We start from the raw sequence: 17,394 nt of genomic DNA, 5'->3' as shown, positions 1-17,394 counted from the left end.
ATACATATGAAAAAAAGCAACATTTGCATTCAAATCCAGATCCATCATATTAAGCAGCAGTGGCATGTGTCTGTCTGCTATTAGGCTGTGACCATCACATGTGGTGCATTACCATCCATGGTCAGCTCAGAGCATTTTCCTCTACTAAGCAGCTGCGACATCCGTGATTCTCAGCTGTTGTGAAAGATCAGCCCAGCCCTCCGTCATCACTACCTTCATTTTTCTCAGTCTTGCCAGATATAATGTGCTGCTGCTGAAGCCCTTTGGCAAGAAGCCACATCTGTTTGTCAATTATGCCATCAATATAAACAAGGCAGAGGAAGCATTTATGGTGTCCGTGCCCCGGGCCAGGGATGTGTCATGACATCATCATGCCTCAGATGATTGGTGGGAACTCTCAGGTTGTATTTCATGCTCCGCCACTTTAGAGGAGAACGAGGTTGTAATTAAAAGATATGACTGCACACATGGCTGCATATTCTTAATTGGCACCACATGAAACAGTGGTGGTGCACATAAAACATACCATACCCATATATATCTTCTGTACTAGAGTGTTGGGGACAAGAGGATATTTTTCATCCTTTCTTTCTTAATGTTTTTATCAGGTAATATTCTGTATTTTTTTACTCGGATAGGATGGATTTAGACTTGCTGTTCCAGTTTCTTAAACACTCTGGACTGTGCGACTGGCTCAGTGTACTTGCCAGTCTTTGTTTTTCAGTTATTTGAGATATGATTTAAATAAATTATTAAAATATATTTTTATTTTTTTTGATTGAAACTCTGCTGTTATGCCCCTGACAGAGCCCTGCACCTGGACTTCCCCCATTCTCCCTTCAGTGCCATCTACGGGGTTCCCATCAACAGTCCAGGGACACTGTACCCAACTGACCTGCCTCCTCCGTATGAGTCTGTTGTGGGACAGACCCCGGCCAGCCAGGTGAGAGCAATCAACAGGCTCTGCCATTAAAACAACATTGTCTCCAGAGGACAACCTGGTCTGAGGACATTACATTATTTCTTTGTTTGCAAAGACAGCAGGCCAATCCATAAGTCAGTCACCATGCATTTTACACTTGTGCAGTAGCAGTACAATGCTGTCATGCTCCATGATACTGTACTTGGGCACATCAATGCTTAGCGCTAAATGCTAACATCAGCATGCTAATACTCACAATGGCAATGCTAACATGCTGATGTTTAGCAGGTATAATGTTTATTATGTTCATCTTAGTTTACAGCATGCTAACATTTGCTAATTAGCAGTAAACACAGTACAGCTGTTTTGCAGACATTTGGTCATAAACAAAAGTATTGGAGAACTTTAAATTTGACCAGCTGGTTCTTGCAATTCCTCCCCTGGGGTAACATACATGTCTGCACCAAATGTCATGGCAATGTATCAAATTGTTGTGAAGGCATTTTACTCCAAACCTTAAATGTTAACGTTATGGTGGTGCTAGAAGAAAAGTCAGGAGATCAAAGCCATTAGGATTCATCGTAATCATTTATGCCAAGCCATCTACTAGATGTCGAGATATTGAAAACCTTGACCTGCTGGTGGTGCAACACGTAAAGTCAAGGGATCATCAAAGTCATTAGAATGCATCCTCCGGGGACCATGCATGTCTGTAGAAAATGTCATGGCAATCTATCGAGTATAGGTAGAGATATTTCCGTCTGGATCAAAGTGATGGACCAATGATTGCCATCCAGAGCCAGCAATAAGCCTACTTGCCAAAGATTCTTTACAGTTTTTATATGAGTAGTTTTATGAAGAGATAGTCATAAATGAATTGCATAAAAATTAAGTAATTAAGGTTAAAGATTTTACATCTTTCAAATTTTGATGAGATAGCCTTCAAAGCAAGGGGATTTCAAGGTTAAGCCCAAGTTATTTTAAATTCTGAAATGTGAATAATGTGATATTATAGACCAGAGGTCTTAGTATACAAGTTAATTTGACAAACCCAACCAACTTAACGACTGTTCTTCTCTAAATTCTTGGCATTTACTCTGGTGTCTGCATGTTGAGATGATGGCTTTCAACTTCATCTGAGTATTTATCTGCTGTTGTTTGACAGTCATGTTGAACTGCAGGCTGAGGCTTCGCTGCATCTCATTGTTCACAGCTAAAAATTACAATCTAATGTGCAAGCAAATCCTTTTATCTTCTATTATATTCTCAGCATCATTTAACACTTTAGGCATTCAGTCCCTTATTTCTATTATACATCTTAAATCGATGTTCTCTTCACAGAGTCCTTCAAACAGGAATCAGCAGAAGGTTTTCTCACCTGCAATGGATTAGCAGCAGTTGCTTTAAATAACTAATTGAAGCGGGCAGTGATCGATTGATTGTGTGCGAGAACAGTCAGTGGGCAGAAGAATCTCAGCTGATGATTTCAGGCTAAAGAGCCCGCATGATGTGAAGTTATATGAACGTATATGTATGTTGTATACTTACATGTAAAAACACATCTAATGATACCACTCTACATGATACAGTAGTTTCCTTTAAAGAGATAATCTTGTGTTAGTGTATTGTGGTCTTATAGAGCCCTCTACAGACCAAACTTATGTGTTGATGGTTAGGTGCTTTTGTGCACTACAGCCTTTTCCTTTATCCGCTTTATACATTTTATGCAAAAAGTGCTGCTATGTTGTTTGTCTCCACTAATAATGTCGACTTCACAGCTCACCACCAGCATGGAGCAGCAGGCCACCGAATCCAGTCAGTGTGAGAGAAACACAACTGCAGGATTCAGCACTCAGGGTAAAGACAGTTAAGACTGCAGCGAACATTGCAGAGGATTGTCAAATGTCTACTAGAAGTCATGCTGATGATGCTTTTCCCCCTATTCTCAGCCTCGGTGGACAGTGCGTCCCTGTTGGTGTCAGAGGTGGCTGATCAGGACCAGACTTGCTCCTCAGAGGACCTGTGCTCCCTGGAGGTCCAGGGCTCTGACTCCTCTCCTTATGGCACGCGCCACACTGCTCCCATCGATGGAAGCTGCAACAGCCTGGAACTTTGCACACGTGACCATCGTGGCCGGCCTAACACTGACGCTCGCCCAAGTGATACAGGTTACAGTGAGTCCTCACACACACAGGATTCTCTGGAGCGCTCTCCGGACTGGTCCTCAGAAAACTTCAGCAACCTGGAGCAGGAGGATTCCACGGACAACAGACATCCATGTGGGGAACTCAGGCCTGCGATGCACATATGTGACGAGCTTGCATCAGCCAAACATTTACCAGAGGAGCCACCTAAAGCGTCAACACACTCCCTCATTAAAGCACGGATGATGAGCCGGAAGCTCACGCTCCCTGTTACTATCCCCCCTCCACCTCAGCCGTGCTCCCCCACCTCCGTGGCTTCCTCTGGTGGAACTTCCGGCATCAGTCCTATGGCTCCTTCTCCTTCCCCTTCCCCTCCTAGCAGGCCACGCGGCCCCAGGCTGTGTTTCAGTGTTTGGTCACCTTCCTCCGCATCGCAGCAACCCCCCTCTACCTCAACCCAAAGTGGCTACTCACCGTCAGAGAGGCCTCGAGTGCTCCGAGCAGCCAGGAGATACCGCAAACTGGCCCGCATAGTCCGTTCTACCAGTGACCCTATCTCCTGCACCTCTACGACAGGAAGTGAGTGCAACATTGTTACACAAGACAACAGCTTAAATATTCCATCTATATATTACAAGAGAGATCAGCCTTTTAGAGCTTAATTGATTAGTCAACTAAGCCATCATTTCTGAGTCATTTTTTCATGTTTCAAAGTCCAAACAGTCTCTAGTTATAGATTCTCCAATGTGAGCATTTGCTACTTTTTCTGTTTAATGTAACAGCAAAAGAAGACATTTAAAGAAATCCCCTTGGACTCTGAGAGAGAGAGATTGTATATGCTAAACAACGAATTGATTAAACAAGAAAATAATCAGCAGATTCATTGATATTTAGTCTAACCGTTAGAGCCAGCCCTGCAGCCTTTCATTGTCAATAAGCAATGAACAGCTCGTGCCTGCTTTGTTGTGCCCAAACTAAGTTTCTTGTCTCCCTCTACAGGAGAAAATTGTGGCTGCGCCTCTGCAAATACCCCTGCTGCTGAAGATTCTCATCATACATCACCAGAGCAAGGTACCATTATATAAACTATTTTTTTAATACTTTATTTTCTAAAGAAGCACTGAAATACAACAAATTATAGTACTCATACAAGCATTATACTGATGGAAATACGTGCCAGTTCATAATGGATTGGTAATCATCTCATGAGGTCACAAACACAATCCATTTTTCCCAGCATGGCAGGAATTTATCAACCCAAAGATTTAGCGCATTCACATCCATCCCTACAATTAGACCTGAAGGGCAAACTGGCAGCGTGGAGAACTAATTTAACAAACTTTATTGAAACAAATGTTAGTTTCCGTCTCTGTCCGGGAAAACCATGTAGTATAATTGGTTATGTTTAATTTTTAGATAACCTGAAGGATTAAATATCCCTTAAATAACATTTTAAACCCCATTGGTCCCATTGGATTATCTAAAACATGCATTATCACAATTAAGTTGGAAACTTAAGTTGACTTAGAAAACTGATTTCACTTTACCCAAAGCCTTAAATCCACAGGTATTAACCTTGATTTTTCTATATGATGTCACGTGTTTTTCTTCTCTGTTCAGAGCCAACAGACGTTACGTCGGGAGTAGTTGGATCCAAACCCAGTCACATAAGTGTCAGGAAGCAGCAAAAGGAGGGCAGGAAAGTTGACATCCACCTTAAATCCCGGGCCCTGCACACACACTCCTCCCACGAACGCCCACACTCCCTGGCTGACTTTAAGATGTACAAAGACACCAAAGTACTGGTGGCCAAGTTCCTGGAGCATTCAAGCTGCAGTCTACCTCCTGAAGTCCAGCAGGTTGTCAACAACATCAAGTGTGTCATCAAGTTGGATGAGAAACACATGGAGGAGGCCATTTTTAGTGCCAATGTCATAGATCAGGTAACTGAATTAGACTAAATGTATAATGTCCAATGCAAAACCAGCAGTTTGTAGGCCTGTTTCTGAAGACGATAAGTAGATATCTGGCTAGCAGCCCTGTGAGGCAGTAATGCTCACTACACACCAGAAAACAGAAAAACGTGAGATGGATGAAAATGGATGGTTCAATCATACCATGTTTATGTAAAAACAAACAAAACAATAAGATAACAAACAGCAACGTGTGTCTCTCGTTTATGTTTTGTTGCACAGGTGATGACCCAGCGAGTCATTGGCAGTCCCAGGAAGCGTGGCCACGAGGACCTTCACCTTCAGAGCTGCGGTGCTTTGAGTTCCCCTTCCATGCGCCGTCCACAACACCTCCCACAAACAACCAGCACCTCCACCAACCCACTGGACTCCCCTTCTTCTGAACAAAGCCTTGAGTGCAAAGAAACGATTCTCTGACCACTCTCCCAACAAGGACCCGAGTCAAAACTCTGAGGGCATTTCAGGATGCTGGTGTTGCAGCCTCCCATGTGCTGTGCAGCAGATGTCTGTAGAGTTATGAATAACTCCTCCAGCATTAAAGGATCATTTATTCTCAAAGTGTGACTGCAGCACAGGCAAACTGAAATGGTCTCTTACTGTATCTCCTAGTGCCCTGTGAGACCGTGCCAAGTCATCAGCAGAAATGGTAGCAAACTCAGACTGAGCCTGCCAGTGTCTGTAGTGGCTTGTTTCTCATCAGAAAAACAAAAGAATGTTTCTCCCCCAGGGGATCTTTTCTACTGAGTATCATCTCTTAAAAAAGAAACAAACAGCTGGTAAGTTTGGATTTGTGACTCAAAGACAAAGGAGATTGTGTGATCAGTATTCCTAAGAAATATGTTTGTATTATACTGTGAACTGAACGGACTGGGCGTTACGAGCCATTGTCTGCAGACTTTGTGGAATTGTTACTGATAGGGTGGTGAATATTTTGTGGTGTCGCTGGTTCAAGAACATCACAGATGTGGATTATTTAACTTACCTCATTGTGTTACAATTCTTATCAGTGTTACAATAAAACATGAGTTTGTATCTTGTGGTTTGTGTTCTTACTTCAGTGAATGTTTTGGGATCATGTATGTCAGCTGTATGTGTTAGCATTTTGAACATCTAGTCACATTGAACAGGACTGGCCAAAATAATAGAAACATAGGAAAATACAATAGCCTTTCCATAAAGTTGGTGAAACTATAATGTGTTTTTTAAGAGAGCGGTGTTATTATTAAATGGAAGCTGTGACAGCGTGTGACTGATATTGTTCCCCCCCAGTGAGTCTGTGTGTGTCTGTTTATGTCTATGGACATATTTTGTCAATGCAATAGCGAGATGCAGTCATTAAACTTTACAGATGTGTGAACAAAATGATGGCTGAGTTTGAAGATGGGTGTAGCCTGAGCAAGGATGCAGAAAGTAGGGGGTTGGAAGTGGAGAAGGATGTGATTCCATCACAAGATGGTCTCCAGCTACTTATTATCAACAAAAGAAAAATCGGAAGTAATCTGAAAGTAAATTACATAATATTGCATGAAGACGGTTAGGTTTAGATTTAGATTACAAGCCCCAAAAATGTATTTTCCATTAAAATGACACCATTTTATTTTTTGCTACACAAAGAGAAAACAAATTGTATCTTAATTTGATAACAAGAGACAAGTGTTTGAGTTTACACACTTCGCTGATAAGGGTATAACCTGTTAATGAGAAGTAAGGCTCCAGGTTTCAATGGGCTCAATATATTTATTTGAAATACTGTCGAAGCCATGCATTTGCTTTTGTTTTCAAGACCGACACACAACACTTGCTTAAATTAAGAATCTTTTCCCTGACGTCATTATGACTGTAAAGTGTTCTTCAACTCAGCGATGTGCTTCCGGTCTTCAGGCACTACTCGCGATGTCCAAGTCGTCGTGGTTTCTTCTTATACACCGTCTATGGTTTTCATACAGGACTATCACTTTCACAGTGTGGCCGATGATTGTCATTCATCTGTTAAGGCATATGTGTAAACCTTAAGCCTACGGCGTACAAACGTCTTTATATAAGCCAACCACCGTTAAAAACAATGCCATCAAGTAATTAATGCCACGCTTTTCTTTGTGCTCAATCTTGACCTTTATTTTGAAATGTGGGTATCCTTTTTAGCAGAGAGCGGAAGTCGCTCAGGCGGAATACAGCCAGCTTCACACAGCACATAAATCAGGTTTAGCAGACAGCGAAAGGAAGAGATTGTGATAGAAAGCCTGTGTCCGTGTGATGATTTGTTAGCATTTGGTTGTTGATATTAAAAGGATTACACCCGCAAGAAGAGACGATACTTCTCTGTCTGACAGTCGTTAATTGTGTTGTCGCATCTGCCGTTGTTGCTAGCTAGTGTGAAGTCGTTAGCTGGACAGCGTTAACGTCAATAGGAGCTAACAACGTGAGGTCGGAAGATACAATCATCAGTGGTCGATTCTGCGATTAAAGGAGCTCCAGGCGTCTGTATACGGTGTCCTACTGGTCTTATCGGGGCCCATAGGACACAAGTAGCCGAAGCCTGGCGTTATATAGCTCGCTGTATGAGTTGTGTTTGCACTCCTCTCTGCCACGGTGCCGTATAGCTGTCCACGTCTAGTCTCGTCTAACGTTGCCAGCTGAGCTAGGCCACGTCCCCGCGGGCGGATATCATCTACTGACGTTGGCACGAATCGCAGAGAAGATGCCCAGTGTGCGGAAGGAGGAAGGAGATTAAGGACCAGGAGCAATGTGAAAAGTCATGACCGCTCACGACTGTCCTGTCTGTGTAGTGTTTGCTTACTGTTTTTTCCCGAGCGGGTTGCCGCATATCCACGGCATGTCACGTAGACGGATGTGTTTTACAGCGGGAGACTACTCTCATTGAGGTATTGTAGGTTGCGGTAACAACCTGAAGCAAACGTCACACTTTTTTTTTTTTTTGGTTTTGAAATGGTTGGGTTTGGTGCAAACCGACGGGGAGGCCGCCTCCCGTCCTTCATCCTCATCTTCTTGATGTTGATCATCGCCATACTGTCTTTCAACTACTGGACTGTGACCAACAAGCACAGCCGCTTGCTGGACGAGCTGGCGGAGGTACAGACGCAGGTGAAGCGCACGGACGCGGCGCGCAGCCGGCTGGAGAAGCGGAACTCTGAGCTGATGGTGCAGGTGGACACGCACAAGAAGCACATCGACCAGAAGGAGGGAGACTACACTATGCTGGAGAACAAGCTGCAGGCCCGGGAGTCTATCATCAAAAAGTGCACTGATGAAAAGGTAGAGTTGCAATGTCTGGTCCCAACCCCGCTTTTATTTCACCGGTACTGTTTTAACTGAAAGCGAACAAGAGGAGGGTTGATCAGAGGGTCCACGTTGTGCCACACGCAGAAACAGGTGACCAACGTTTCCACAGAGTGGTGCAAAAGCCCTCTGAGTTAACCACCCTCAGGTAAAGCTATAGGTGTCAGTGTCACAGTGGGTTTTTGTCTCAATACCTCCGTTTTTAATTCTTTGTCTATCATCGGCATTAATGCTCTCTTACAATATGTACTCTATAGGTGTGGTTGTTCTCTGAGAGAGCAAACAGTGATGGGGATATGAAAACAAAGCAGGTTCATTGTTCAGTCAGGAAACTTTACTTAACTGTTATGCAACAAGGAAAATGTCATATTTCCATCACATCTCATCACAATATCTACGTTATATTGCTATGATCTCCCCACTCGATATCCGATGCAGCATGTACAACTTGGGTACCCCATGATGGAGGGAGGTCATCTTTATGTACCTTGAAGAGGCTAGGTGGTGGAGTCCTTATGGAGATGGCGATGGAGTAGTCGCCTGGTACCAAGTGGCAGAAAGATATATCAACTTGTCCTTGACTGGGAAACTCTTTCCTCCTCCTCAGAACCTGAGATCTGCTTCACCAACATCGTATTTTTATTTTGTCTTTTAGAAAATTGCAGCTCTCTTAAGTGTGTTATCAATTCCTTTAGGGTCTATTTAAGGGGGGAAAACATGTAATGTTGTTTCACCGTGCCCATGCCTCTAAGCCACCCATAATACATTTAAGTGTGGCACGTCTGTGTGCTCCACAAGGCATTTCCCACCTCTTGTACTGCGCAGTAGCCCAGCCACTGTGTTTTCAGTCCCAGCACCCTCTGAACACCAGTGTGTGTCCAGCTGCCCTGGGAGACAATTGGACAACAGATGGAGAGGGAGGTTTTCCTGTCATTTGCATTCAGTCTGACATGCTTATTTCTCATAGACAGGCATACATTTGTTTAACTTATCCTATGTGTGGTGTCATAGTCTTACTTTGGGACCAGGGAGATAATGCTGCTTATAATGGGCCACACATACACACAGACATACATACACACACACATACTTGCATACAGTGCTATACTTGACACTGTTACACTATTTGTGTAAGAGATTTTAAAAAAAATGTAGCTGGGAGGTTCAGTTTTTTTCTTGTTGTTGAGGCGAGTATAGATGGTGACGTGTGGAATCAAGAGAAGTCTAAGCTTCCAAGTTTCTTATAGTACCTCCGGTATCCTGCTCCCTGTGCACATAACCTAGATAAGGGAAGGTGTTAAACAGCAGTTGTTCCACTCCTTTCTTTTGTCCACAGCCTAACGCTGTTCCAACAGATGCAGGCTACATACACTGAGAGGTCTGCAATGCAGAGAAAACAGGGACAGTTGAGTCTTGTATGGCTTCCACACAGTACAGTATACACAGTCGTGTACAGCTTATAGTATACAGTCAACAGTCTGGTCGTGTTGTCTATACAGCCAGTGCCAGCAGGCTGCACGGGGAAGCTGTAAACCCACATGTGAGGAAGACAGGATGAGGCTGTAGACCTTACAACAGTTGACATTGATGCTGTATTTCCTCTATGCTGTATTTCATGTCCACTCTTTCCTCGCTGTCTTCTGTCTCAGTCAGTTAAAACTCATTCAAAAACTCAGACAATCACAACGGACTCCGAAGGTGACAAGCTTTTTGGAATTGGGGGCCAAAAAGCGTAGTCTCTCAAACTCCTCCTGCGGCACAATTGACTTGACTTGTTTTGCCAAAATATGGTTAAAAGCGCTTTCTTTTCTATTTTCTATTTCCTCCCTCGCTCCGCCAGTAGTTGGGTCTTCATCTGGAGGACAAAACCAGTTTTTGGGCATCGCTTTAAATTCCAAGGTCCACGTTTCCCCTCCCCTCTGCCTCCCTTCTTAGCTTGCTTGCTCTCTCCCTTCAGTGTCACACCAGTACTGTTTATTTACCGAGCTGTTCTATTGGATTGCATTACAGTATGCTGAGGTTTCTATTTTCCTGGTCTTTCAGTGTAAGTTGAGTGCCTGAGAGAAATATCAAAAACCAGTTCTGTTTGAGCTACCAACTTCTGTGCTGGTATTTACAAAGGCAGTTGTTGTGAGATACTTGAATACCCGTATACATCCTAATACATTGCTTGCTCAGCACGAGATCAGCCACCACGCATTTAGATAACGTCTGATGTACCTGATGTACATACTGATAGGCAGGAACGTATTGCCACGTTGAAGTCGCTGCTTAAAATGTCACAGCGGGTGTCATCTGTGCTGTGATGCCTTGTTACACAAGAAAAACAAGACAACCCTGTTTCCCTGGCATTGATGGTGTCCCCGTCTTCTAATTAGAGATCCTGTTGCACAGTTTAGTCATCTGTGGCTTGGCAGGGATGCTGTTAGTAAGGGTGTAAAAGAGGTAAATGTATTTAGCTCTCCGTCAGATACTGAGATTCTTAAACCGGTTTTCTCTCTAACCCGTACAGATGAAGGTGCAGGGTGACATCACAGCCCAAATGACGGAACTCCAGAGGCTGAAAGGTAGGATTTTTAGCCCCGTCTGCCCAGCAGAGGGCACTCTCCAACCAGAAGCCCTCAATGGAGGATTTGTAATGAAACATGTTTCACTCACTGGCAGACAAGGACTAAACCTCTAAAATGTTGTGTGTTTGTGTTGCTGTTAACAGAGCAGCTAAAGGAGCTGAAGCAGGAGTTCATGAAACAGGAAGATCAGCTAAGAGAAGTGAAGAAAAACAGCACTACCCTGGAAAGAAAACTGGAGTATGAGAGGTGGTTTCAATCTTAGTATTGTCCATTGGGTTTCACCCACTTAGAGGATATGTGACATGATGTCTAAAACATTTCTCAAAATATGAGTGTGCTTCTCAAATAATCCGTTATGACTTTTTTCTTTTCTTTTTTTTTTATGGAATATTCACAATAATTCTATGATTGTAGGTCATTTCTTATCGTGATATCCTCTTCACTTGTCTCTTCATAAGGCTGATTTGATCTCTGATGTGTCACTTATATTGTGTGACATAAAGGTTTTAGCTCAGAATGTATTTTTCGCGAATCAGTCTTGTGATTTGGTGAAAATATCCCAGAGTATGTGGATGAAACCTACCTATGTGTTGCTTAGTTTACAGTGTGGCCGTCAGATTGCACAGCTGAAGGAAGAGTATGAAGACACAAAAAAGACCCTGGAGGAAGAAGCATCAAAGCTAAGACAGGTTAGTATTGATAAGATCTCCACAAATGTACTGACAATAGCGTTGAAGCGCCTCTATTCAGTAAACAGTTTCTTCTTCTCTCCATTTTCCATATGTTCCTTTTTCTGATTCATCTTTTTAATTCTTCAGAGTGTGATGGACGGCCAAAAGGGTGCAGTGGCGGGTAGACATGCAGAGGCAGCCCCCGGGGAGGAGATAGTTGGAGAGCGCCATACAGTGGCCACTCACGGGCAAGACAGTCCAGATTTAAAAGGTACGGTGGATGTGAACGCATCATCCAGATCCTTTATATTGCCATGCACTTACACGCTAAATGTAGTACGTGATTGCTGGAAGAATTGAATTGATATCATAATTACACTGTTAGTTTCCTGTGTACGTTATTACTGTCCATGCAGCTGTGATCGATCTGTTTTAAAGTCAACCTATCCACTAACTAAGTCGCATTCCTTTTGCTCTGTTGCAGAAGAGATGGGTAAGCCTGGCAGTGATGCTGGCATGCCTGGTATTGAAGACAGTGAGGTGGGGAAAATTGACGATGTTCAATTTGGTAAGCAGTGGTCCAAACCTTTTTAAGAGTAATTGTTAGGCTGGCGTAATGAGTGGTGGAAATGATGTAGAGGGTACATGCATTTAGCATGACATTTTTAAAGCAGTGTGGGTAGAAGCGAGGTCAAGTAAAACAATAATAAAGATGTGGAGATTGATTTAGGTTTTAAATTTTAACTCATTTGCTGCCTTATGATTTAGAATCTGTGACTTGTCGAGGGGACTACAAACAACCAAGAGTTAGAGAATTAAACTCGGCCTGGACAAGCACACCAGCAAATGAATCCTTGAAGTTTACCGGTTAAAAACTGTGAAAATGAAACCAAAACTGGGTCCCCTCCAAATGTCTTCCGTATTTCTGTCCTTGTGGCGAGTAAAACACAAACATTCGAGTCGTCTTACTCGCCGAGCTTTCTCACTTCATTTATCCACAGCCTTGAAGAAACCAGCCATAACTCAGAAGCACGATGAAGCCCCTGATGTGGTTGTCGGAGCTGGTGCTGGCCCTGGAGTCGGGGCAGCCGATGGCCCCGGGGGCCAAGGCCTGTCCCTGGACCAGCCCGGGCTCCAGCAGGACAGAGTGGAGGGCCGAGCAGCGGTGGTCGCACCTCTGGGCGTCATCAAACAGGCAGACAAACACATAGTGTTTGAAGAAGACAACAAGGCAGGTATCAAGGCAGACGAAGTGGGAGAACAGCAAAGACAACTTCAAGGTACAGAATGCACCACATTCTTATAATGGGTCTTCATTATAATAGCCTGCCCTTTGAGTCTTTAGGCATGTGTTTATTTCATGTTTAGTCAAGTGAAGGCAGGAGCAGAGAACTGTTATCTCGGTGTCGTAGGTTTAGCACGCTGTGCTTTATGAATAAGAGGTTATAAAAAGGCATTCATTTGCTCTTGATTGGAAGGTGGTTTGCAGGAGATCATCCGCACAACAGAACCTAACCTCTTTCTTATTGTCAGCTCCTGATAATGTCAAGGGTGACCGTGACCACTTGAAGGTGATTCCTCTGCCCCCCAACCCTGCCCAGGTGCCCAACCCCCTCCAGCCTCACCACGCCCAAGACCAAGCTCCAGCAGAGCCAGTTCACCACCGCCAAAGTGAGTTCCTCCTCAACACTTTGAAAAGAGTGAATACTGTCATTTGCAAGGGGGGTTGTGGTTGGAATTTTTTTTTTTTTTTTTTTTTCTTGCATTTGAAGGGGTGGGAAAAATGTCATTGCACATGAAAAAGTACAATCGCAGCACATTCTTGTGAGCTCTCCCTTTGTGCTTAGCCGCTGCCTCCCAGCTCTCTGTGATATGTGTCAATGCGGAGACTGAAATACAATTTCGTCATGCCATCTGTGTGAATATTGCCCATTACTAACCGGTTACACCCACACTCCTGCATCACACATTTTCATGAAAGTTAGTGAAAGCTATGTCTGAACATGGCTAGGAGCACCGTCAGGGAGGAGAGAGAGGGCTCAGTTGCAGAGGAGAGGAGACCAATGACACACACCTGGCTCCCAGATGATCCTTTCCTGCTGCCTGGCTTCTGCTCTGCTGCCTTTTCTCCCTCCGCCTCCTCCTTCTCCTCCTCCTCTGTTTTCATATTTTCTATTTTTTCATCTCCTTTACATGTCCTCCCTGCAGCTCTGCTGCTGAAAACACTAACTGCATTCAGTTCACGTTTTCATTCTGTTTTTCTTTGTATCTTCTGCCTCTGATTTAATTACACGTGCATCCAATTATGCCAAATTAACACCCGACACCCACCAGATGTCCCATTTTTGGCAGCGTTGGGTGCTCACTAGACACTGGCTCAGAAAATCTCGAGTCCTACCCAACAGTAATGTCTGAAATCAGATGGGAACATAAACAGCCTTAGATGCCTGTGTGATTGAGAGTGGGCAATCATTATAGAATATAATTATAGAAAAATGGCATTTGAGTAAATGTTTATTTATACATTGTACTTATCTTATGATCACTTTTTCTTATTGGCAACTTTAGGAACCTCTGATCAAGTCATTTTAAATGGCAAAATATTGTAAATGATAACATAACAATGCCATTGTTCCACAGTAACTTGCTCATATTCACAACATCCAGTAAAATACGTCAACTTGCTTTTGTTCAACACTTATCAACTATTGGTTTATAGCACATAGAAAAATTGTGATCCGTTTTCAACAGTTAAAGTTAAAGTGGCCATACCAGACAGGAGACCTTAAGCTGCATTGAATCAATGTGTTTGTAATATTCTGTCCTACACACATGTGTGAATGGAGGTGGAAAACCTGTTGGTGTTAGAAACATTTGAAATGCAGTTCAGTGGCCCACTTACTGTATCTGTGGCTAATAAAAGACCCTTGAGCTGAGTAAACACTCCTCACAGACACGGTACCAACATAAACAAAGCATAAGATAGGATCTACAGCAGGGCTGTTGTTTTTGATTGATTGGATTGTAAGGAGGATTAAACCGGTAACTCAATTGGCGCTCTGTGCTCTCCAGACTTCAAACAATCCCTCACTACAGAAGGAACCCCATTTGTTTCCACTTGGCTCTCTACTTTCAAGTCCATGATTGACTCTCCTTCCCTCTTCAGAACCACTTGTCTTCTAATTACACTCTGCCACTGTGTATTCATTCACCTCATCATCCTTTGTCATCCTCTTCATACGATCACTTATTCCTTCTTGCATTCATTGTGCAGTATTCCTCCCATTCCTCCCTGTCTTCCTACAACTTGCCTCCGCTTCCCTCCCTTCCTGATGAGGCCCTTCTCTGCCTCCTGCAGGCCGGTTCTTTGATGAGAACGAGTCCCCAGTAGATCCGCAACACGGCTCTAAGCTAGCGGACTACAATGGGGATGATGGGAACGTGGGTGAGTATGAGGCCGACAAGCAGGCTGAGCTGGCCTACAATGAGGAAGAGGATGGTGATGGTGGGGAGGAAGACGTTCAAGGTGAGCCAGGCCGGGGGACTGGACTGCCTGTCCAGATGTGTATCCACCATTCCTCCCTTGCTCCCTCCCTCCTTCCACCCCTGTCCTGCTGCCGCGCCCCTGCATTTGTCTCGACAGTTAGAGGAGCTCACAGTACCCTGAGTTTGGTCCTTGAATCCGTCATAAACCAGAGATGATTAAGAACAATGACCGAAACACCTTCAGGGTCCAAGCAGGACTGCTTTGTATGCAGTTCCGGCATTGTTTACTGTGTAGGAACAGTAACAATCTTAGCACCCTATTTTCCTATGTATGGGGAAAACTTACGGTTCTGTGAGAGTAAGTGTCCATCTAGTATTTTCTCTCCTGCCTGTGCTTCCTTTTAGCTATACCACCTGTCTGTGCCCACCAAACATCTGACCCACATCTCGACCGGTAGATAAATATAGCTCACTGTGTTTGTGAATGTGTCTGTGTTCTCCTTGAAATCTTGAAATGCATGTCCATGTTTTTATTGCTTCCTATTGTTTTCTTCCATACATTTTTCTGATTGCCTATTAGATTAGAATTTTAATATGTGATAAGAGTGTAACAGTACTACATTTGGAGAGTACTATTTGTGTTTCTGTTATATGGCTGTGACTTGTCATTGGTATCTGTTATATCTGTGTTAAACTGTTCAGTTTGTATACAGTCTGGTTTCAATAAAAATCTAGGATGTTCTTATTTTAATGACCGACAAGGAAGCTAATAATATGCTGGATAAATGTAGGAAGCATTCCTCCCAAAAGTACATGTATCCTTCTAATGCATTTCTTCTAGATTAATACATTGTTACAAAATTAGGAGGCCTGTGTACAAAAGAGGACAGTGAGTCCTACATTGGTCTCTCAGGATGGACCTGCCCATCACCTCAAACACCGTTCAGCACTTAAACCTGAAGTCAATGTTTCGTTTCAAATCCAGTGTGCTGAAGTATGTCACTAAATCCTGATATTTCCTGACTGCCATGTAGGTTTCTTTATGGATGCACTGAAACCGTTTGGAATCAAGCTTTTGATGTGATTGGACTGATGGGGAGGACATGTAACTTTATATCCAAATATAAGTGTTTGTATCTGATAATGGTTATAGCACTTCACTAAGTATATTATTAAATGTCTAATGGTTGTGTTGCTTTCTTTTTTTCCAGATGATGATGATCGAGACATGCAGGGAGACCGAGCTGTGGATTATGGAAAAAGACATCAACCCATTGACATTCTTTGAATGGGAACTTGTACAGCTGTAACTAATTACAAATATTGAGACCTTCTTCTACAACCAAGGTCTTTTCTTGAGAAAATTGTTTGAACATCAATATGTTTAAGAATTTATAGGGTTCATCCTCAATGTCGCGGACTATTTTGAAAAACAGACATTGCAACTAATGAATTAATTCTGAATAACGTACCATAATACAAAGGAAAACAATCATGGCATTGTCCTGAGCTGCTGTTGATTTGCTAATGGTTCTAGGTTGAGGCAGTAGATATGATACGATATACACCGACTGTTGAGTTTTGTTATTTGATAACTGCCTCAGTCTATAACGGAGAGATCTGAGGAGCCCTGTTGATTCGCAGCTGAACTTTAAGGTCGAACTGGGGGTTTTTTTTCCGGGTTTTTTTTTTTGTTGCGATTTTTCTTCACAGGTTGCTGTTGCTTGATATAAACAAAACTCTTCACCTGAGATGTTTATCAAAGAGACTAATCCAGCATTCTGCCTTTCTAACATCATTTTGGGACTTTTGACGTGGAAGACCATTTTTTTCGTTTACAGGAGTGGGAATGCATTGCAAATGCCAAGGACCTTTCTTCTGGCCTATTAAATCAATTTCTTTTCTTTGTGACAGACACTTGAAAGTGCTCCTCGTTCTGTTTTCTTTCTATGATGCCATTGCATGCATTTGAAACTTTTTAGTAATAATCAACTGAGTAAAATACCGATGCTTAAGCAATACTTAGAGCGATGTTAGTATCCTCCAGTGTGCAACGATTAACCAAGCACATATAGAACTGACGTACTGTACACATGCTTCCAGTAATGAGGTCTCTCCTTAAATAATGTAGATTAACAGTTACCATTTGTACAGAGGACAACCTAATTCCTCAACTTTTAGGGAAATCTGTGAACATGGAATCAGTTCCGTTTGTGCAGCCAGGAAAATTGGTTTCTCATGGAAAGGCACATTGAATGTAATTTAATTTTATTAAAGGTGATGCTTCATGTCATTTGTCAAGTGTGATGGTGCTTCAGAGTCAATGTAGTT

General features: G+C 43.0%; 2 protein-coding genes across 4 annotated transcripts in view; both read left to right on the top strand.

The window, feature by feature from the left end:
* The window catches only part of fam189a1 (family with sequence similarity 189 member A1), a 72,384-nt gene extending 66,928 nt beyond the window's left edge, over positions 1-5,456 (top strand). Inside the window, exons 7-12 of the mRNA XM_076110260.1 lie at positions 808-943; positions 2,701-2,779; positions 2,872-3,645; positions 4,066-4,137; positions 4,687-5,009; positions 5,262-5,456. Coding sequence (XP_075966375.1) covers positions 808-943; positions 2,701-2,779; positions 2,872-3,645; positions 4,066-4,137; positions 4,687-5,009; positions 5,262-5,456 — 1,579 coding nt within the window. The remainder of the gene's footprint in view (positions 1-807; positions 944-2,700; positions 2,780-2,871; positions 3,646-4,065; positions 4,138-4,686; positions 5,010-5,261) is intronic.
* Positions 5,457-7,209: 1,753 nt separating this feature from the next.
* On the top strand, positions 7,210-17,356 carry golm2 (golgi membrane protein 2). 3 transcript variants are annotated; one of them, XM_076110295.1, is made up of 10 exons: positions 7,210-8,312; positions 10,849-10,903; positions 11,050-11,143; positions 11,505-11,595; positions 11,725-11,848; positions 12,062-12,145; positions 12,579-12,857; positions 13,111-13,248; positions 14,936-15,103; positions 16,275-17,356. In XM_076110295.1, exons 1-10 carry the CDS (start codon positions 7,986-7,988, stop codon positions 16,349-16,351), a joined length of 1,437 nt encoding a protein of 478 aa, XP_075966410.1. In that variant the 5' UTR covers positions 7,210-7,985; the 3' UTR covers positions 16,352-17,356. The 3 variants fall into 3 exon arrangements, with proteins under 3 accessions (XP_075966410.1, XP_075966409.1, XP_075966411.1); XM_076110294.1 differs by having other exon boundaries at positions 11,050-11,152; XM_076110296.1 differs by lacking the exon at positions 14,936-15,103 and having other exon boundaries at positions 11,050-11,152.
* Positions 17,357-17,394: the final 38 nt, after the last annotated feature.

The sequence above is a fragment of the Anarhichas minor genome, unplaced genomic scaffold (genome assembly GCF_050575085.1).
Source record: "Anarhichas minor isolate MPS153535 unplaced genomic scaffold, ASM5057508v1 ptg000042l, whole genome shotgun sequence".
In the NCBI taxonomy this organism is placed as follows: Eukaryota; Metazoa; Chordata; class Actinopteri; order Perciformes; family Anarhichadidae; genus Anarhichas; species Anarhichas minor.
This window is presented reverse-complemented; position numbering and strand designations above follow the sequence as displayed.